This window comes from Arachis hypogaea, chromosome 13, assembly GCF_003086295.3.
Source record: "Arachis hypogaea cultivar Tifrunner chromosome 13, arahy.Tifrunner.gnm2.J5K5, whole genome shotgun sequence".
Classification (NCBI taxonomy): domain Eukaryota; kingdom Viridiplantae; phylum Streptophyta; class Magnoliopsida; order Fabales; family Fabaceae; genus Arachis; species Arachis hypogaea.
Window position 1 is genome coordinate 31,099,491 of NC_092048.1, and position 6,123 is coordinate 31,105,613.

The 6,123-nt window shown below is 32.6% G+C and overlaps 1 protein-coding gene across 1 annotated transcript; it reads left to right on the forward strand.

The window, feature by feature from the left end:
- Positions 1–2,877: 2,877 nt before the first annotated feature.
- LOC112737933 (cationic amino acid transporter 8, vacuolar-like) lies at positions 2,878–5,277 on the forward strand. Its single transcript, XM_025788087.3, has one exon. It carries the CDS (start codon positions 3,216–3,218, stop codon positions 5,001–5,003), a length of 1,788 nt encoding a protein of 595 aa, XP_025643872.1. The 5' UTR covers positions 2,878–3,215; the 3' UTR covers positions 5,004–5,277.
- The last annotated feature ends 846 nt before the right edge of the window (positions 5,278–6,123 follow it).

The following is a 6,123-nucleotide window of genomic DNA, read 5'->3' on the forward strand; positions in this document are numbered from 1 at the left end:
CAGTGAATTACGTATTAAATATTTTTTTGGATGAATTAAATATTTTAAGTTAAATAATATTATAATCTTATATTAAATTTTTTATAATAAAAAGTCTAAAATTTATTTTTTGTTATCTAAATAAAATTTAAGATAAATAAAAATAAAAATAAAAAATTTATACATAATTTACATAGAATAACATGTGATATTGATATATATAATAATATATAAATACATAGTATATACTAACTAGGGGTGTACATGGCCCGGCCCGACCTGAAGATCCGGCCCAGCCCCAAACACTTTAGGGGCGAATTTAGTTTGATTTCATCGGGTCTAGGGTTGGGTAAGGGTCTCAAAAATAGACCCGGTCATTATTTCGGGTCGGGTCCGAGCCATAGCTCGGGTCACCCGAACTCGGCCCGGTGGCTCGGTCACCATACACAATTAATATTTTGTATTATTAGTGATGGATGATGGCTATTCTTATGTGGAATTTAAATATTGTAAACCTTAATATTTTGTGTTATTAGTCATTATAAGATTATAAGTTAATGTTTTATGTTTAAAATGCATAAGACTTTAGACTAATGCATAATAGTATTATTTATATTGATTTAAATATTTGGTGTTATTAGACAATATTAGTATTGATTATGGTTATACTTTAATTTTAGAGAAGGGTTGGTTCTTATTATACTTTTTTAAGTGAATTTTACTATGTGAATTGTGAAATAATGGTTAGAGATTAGGTGATTTTTACATGCTAAATATCCGATTTTCACCCAGTTTTTATCCGGTTTTTACTCGATCCGAAAATGCGTAGGTTTCATCGGGTCTAGGATCAGGTTAGGGTCTAGAAATTAGACCCGATCTATATTTCGAGTCGGGTCTGAGTTAAGCCAAACTCGGTATGGCCCAACCCATATACACCCTAGTACTAACTATTGAAATATATATTAACCATGTTAAATTAGCTATAAATTCTATTTAGATCACTTGATGTGAATTTATTTAATCAGAAAGTTCATACACATGTTTTATCAACTTTAGAAAAATGTTAGGAGCATTATTAAAATATAATTGTGACTTATTTTAGATATAATTATTTAAGGTGACCAAATTATTATATTATATCAGCTTTTTAAAAATAGATAAGACATGTGTATAAATTTTTAGATTAAATAAATTTACATCAAGCGATTTAAATAGAATTTATGGCTAATTTAACATAGTTTATATATATATATATATATATATATATATATATATATATATATATATATATATATATATATATATATATATATCACATGTTATTTTACGTAAATTATGTATAAATTTTTTATTTTTATTTTTATTTATCTTAAATTTTATTTAGATAACAAAATTAAATTTTAAATTTTTTATTATAAAAAATTCAATATAAGATTATAAAATTATTTAACTTAAAAAATTTAATTTATTCAAAAAAATATTCAATACGTAATTCGCGATAGCAGATTACGTCACTAAATTTATTTATAATCCGTGGTACCTTATAGTGGTTTCAGCACATTAATTTTTGGGCATAATCCTTCTTAGACTACAGCGGTTTATGTTTATCAGTGCTCACATATAATCTGCAACAGAATATGATGATTTACATAAAAATTTAAAAAATTCTATAGTCTATAACGATTTGTATAAATTAGAGTTAGGATCAAAATGTAAATTGTTTGAGAATGTTATATTTGTACAAATTTAAGTTTTAATTATTTTAAATATGTGAATTGATTAGTTTAAATAGTTTAATTATTTTTTCACTTAAATCTTTTACTTTACCTCATTAGAATCAGCAGCAAAGACATAAACCATAATCCATAGTATAATCTTATTCATAGTTAATATATTCACAAAAGTTCATAAATTAAAAGCAGATGTGAGAGTAAATAAACATAGAAAAATTGTGAAAAATTCAAAGTCTATTTTGACAAGTAAAAATATAATTTTTCATTTCATAGTACATCTACATAATAAATAGACTATCAAATGAGAAATGAAGTCCTATGTTAACTGCACCATGATAGATGAAATTAGAAGAACAAAATTTATATTCTACCAAATATAAGGAGAAAAAATTTTGAAAAAGACAGAACAAGAAAAGCGATAATGCAGGGACTCACCAATGGTCCAGGGTTCACGACGACAGCAAAGACCTAAAATTAGAAGACAATGAGTGACGACTGACGACCCATGATGATTATTTTTTAGGTTTTTAGATGTGTTTGTTTTTTTTATATGAACGATGATGAAAGATTAGAGTTTATAAAAAAATATCAATAAAATTAAAGTAATTTTTTGTAGTGTGAATGAATAATTAAGTGTGTTTTTGTTTTATTTTTTAAATGATTTAAAGTTTGAAATTATAAAATTAAAATTAGTTAAATTCTAAATTTTGATTAATTTAAAGGGATAATTTTTGTTTCATAAAAAAAATATTTAAGTCTTTTTGTAAAATTAATTTTTTTATTTTTGTTAAATTATAAAGATATTTAATAAAAATATTAATATAATATATATATTTAAAAAAATTAGATATTGATATGAAAAATATAATTATATATCGTTTTGTTATTTATCTATATTTTTAATATAGCAATACGTATAAATTTATTGTACCAAAATAAACAATTATCAGCTAGCACTTCTGTTTAAACATGTGAAAAATATTTCTCAAATTAATTACTTCTTTAATGTTTTAGTTCGTTACAAAATGAACGTATCTAGACAAACCTTTGTTCCGATACATTAATATTTTAATCAATCAATAAAATAGAAAAGTGAAGTAGATATACAGTAGTCAAAATCCGTATTTTCTATAAATATCTTTCAACATTATTCTTTAGCAAATTTTTTGGTGTCAATCAGTTTCGTGTCGAATTTGCAAAAATTTCTTTTTATAGTAAATTTTAAATATTTAAAAATTATTTATTTTCATATTTTTTAAATTAAATATTAATTTTTATTTTTTTTTAGTAAATTAAATAATTATATATAAGCACCGTATCATGTAACTTCTTCATATTTATCGGTGGAAGACGGGTGGGCTGCTGGTGATTCGGGGGTTGTTGGTGGGTACACCTTGCAGTTCGAATCCCCAGGCTTCCACTCCCCTATCACTTTTCATCATTCATCCGACAGTTTCTCCCAACAAACTCCCTCTACCATCTTCGCTCAACTGCTACGTCGGAATGGAGGAACCGCCACCACCGCACACCTCCGCCATCCCCAACGCCCGCACTCGGAGCTACTGGCGGTGGAGTAAGCAAGACTTCTTTCCGGAGCCCTCATTTCAGAGCTTCACCACCTACCGGGCCGCCCTTGCCTCCGCGTGCCCCCGTCTCAGGGATCGCCTCCTCAGCCGCTCTTCTGACAACAACGAGCTCAACGTCCTCCCTCACGCTAGCGAGAATCCCATGCGCCGCTGCCTCACCGCCTGGGACCTCACCTGGCTCGCTTTCGGCTCCGTCGTCGGCTCCGGAATCTTCGTAATCACCGGCCAGGAGGCCCGCACCGACGCCGGTCCCGCCATCGTTCTCTCCTACGCCATCTCTGGCTTCTCCGCCCTCCTCTCCGCCCTCTGCTACACCGAGTTCGCAGTCGATGTCCCCGTCGCCGGCGGCTCTTTCTCCTTCCTCCGCATCGAGCTTGGTGACTTCATTGCCTTCCTTGCCGCCGGAAACATCCTCCTCGAGGCTGTTGTAGGCGCTGCCGGCCTCGGCCGTTCATGGTCCTCTTATTTTGCCAGTATGATCAAGAACGATCCGGATTTCTTCCGGATCCGGGTGAATTCCTTCCAAGAAGGGTTCAACATGCTGGATCCAATTGCTGTTGTCGTTCTTTTTATCGCCAACGGTGTTGCAATGAGCAGCACTAGGAATACCTCAATCCTGAATTGGCTCAGCTCCATTGTCACTACGCTTGTTATTGGGTTCATCATCGTAGTTGGATTTGTTCACGGTAAAGCCTCAAACCTGACGCCATTCTTCCCTATGGGGATGAAGGGAGTGTTCAATGCTGCTGCGGTTGTGTATTGGTCTTATACAGGCTTCGACATGGTGGCAACTATGGCTGAGGAAACGAAGAACCCTGCCAGGGATATACCCATTGGTTTGGTTGGTTCCATGTCGATGATCACGGTTATTTACTGCTTGATGGCTTTGGCGCTTGTGTCAATGGTGAATTACACTCAGATCGATGTAGATGCGGCTTATTCCGTGGCGTTTGTTCAGATAGGAATGAAGTGGGCTAAGTACCTTGTGAGTATCTGTGCATTGAAAGGAATGACCACAAGCTTGCTTGTTGGGTCAATGGGGCAAGCAAGGTATATGACACAAATTGCAAGGTCTCACATGATTCCTCCCTTCTTTGCACTGATTCACCCCAAAACTGGTACCCCTGTCAATGCTACCTTGTTTATTACTTTGCTGAGCTCCATTGTGGGGCTTTTCTCAAGCTTGGATGTTTTGTCCAATGTCTTCTCCATTAGTACTCTTTTCATTTTCATGCTCATGGCTGTCGCGCTTTTGGTGAGGAGGTACTACGTCAGGCAGAACACGTCCAAAGAGGATTTGATGAGGGTTCTTGGCTGCTTGTTCGTGATCATTGCATCTTCTGCCGTAGGGACTGCTCTTTGGAACGCCAATAAACTGGGTTGGATTGGGTATACAGTGGCTGCAGTTGTGTGGCTAATAGGTACATTGGCAATGAGCTTCCTTCCCAAGCAAAGGACTCCAAAGGTTTGGGGTGTTCCGTTGGTTCCGTGGTTGCCTTCTCTGTCAATTGCTACCAACCTCTTCTTGATAGGCTCTTTGGAACCCGACGCTTTCTGGAGGTTCTTCCTTTGCACTGCGTTTATGCTTCTCTATTACATTTTTGTGGGAGTACACGCAACTTATGATGTGGAGCATCAAAATAGCCACTATTTCAAAGATGTGGAGCCAACGGACCAACCCAACCACGGTCCTTTTGTCACATAGTTTCAGAGTTGAATGGCATTAAGAATTTGATGTACAGAAATAGCACATCCTCTACATTTTTCAAGAAATGTCAGAACGAGTTCAGTCCTTCCCTTTAATGGCAACAACTATGCTGCAGTAGTAAAATACAGTTCATGTCTTGCCCAATTTTCGCAATGTGAATATTCGTTTTTTCCCCTTCCGGACATTTTAAATATTCTTGCTTTTGTTGGATAATATGTGCTTATTTGGTAGGTTTTTTTTAAATAAGTTAAATGCAATATTTATTAATATATGTAATTATGTGAGTATTTATATTTTTTCCTAAGATTACACATCTCGAGATACATGTTCATTTTTTAAAAGATCTATTCGTAGGCATATTATTTACACGGTAAATGAAATATAGTGAATAGTCTTTTTTTTTTCCGAAAGATTACGATTTTAAAAAAAATAAATTGTAAATGATGCAAATGTTAAAGTAACTGCCAACTATATGTTTTATTTGACAAAAATGAACCAAATGTATATAAGTATATAAAAAAATTTGACTAAACATTTAGTTTAGTTTGTTAAATTTTTGGTGGTTATTTTGTTATTTACACCTTTTAAAGTTTATTTTGTTAAAATTATAATCTTTTAAGAATCAAAATGGTAATTTACTTAATTTTTATAGTGTATTGTGTATACATGATAAGATATGGCAATTTTTTTTTTATCTATTTAAAGAGATCCATGTAAGTATCCATCACAATTTACTCATTCATCTTGTCTCTTTATCTTCTAATTTCTTGTTAGAGTTACTAGTGTAAATCCCTTGTTATGCAGGCTAAATGTTAATCCATTATAAAAATTTGTTGGTACATAATCATTTATATTAATAGTTGTTACTTTTTATTTGAACAAATTTTTGTGCATAAAAATTTATTGTACAGTGTATAAAACTGTTCCATTATTTGTTTTTCAGACTGAATAATTTTTCATATTTTTAGTCCATGTTAGCAGATTTCACTTATATGTAAAAGCTATTATATTATGTGTTTAAAACTTTAATAAAAATAGTTTATATTATTGTAACTACACAAATAACAAATATTAACTAAGTGATATTTAGTTATATTATTAGATCTAGTGCTTGGCC

Excerpts from the sequence above, each read along its gene's own strand:
- LOC112737933 (XM_025788087.3), top strand. The coding sequence starts at position 3,216 with ATGGAGGAACCGCCACCACCGCACACCTCCGCCATCCCCAACGCCCGC.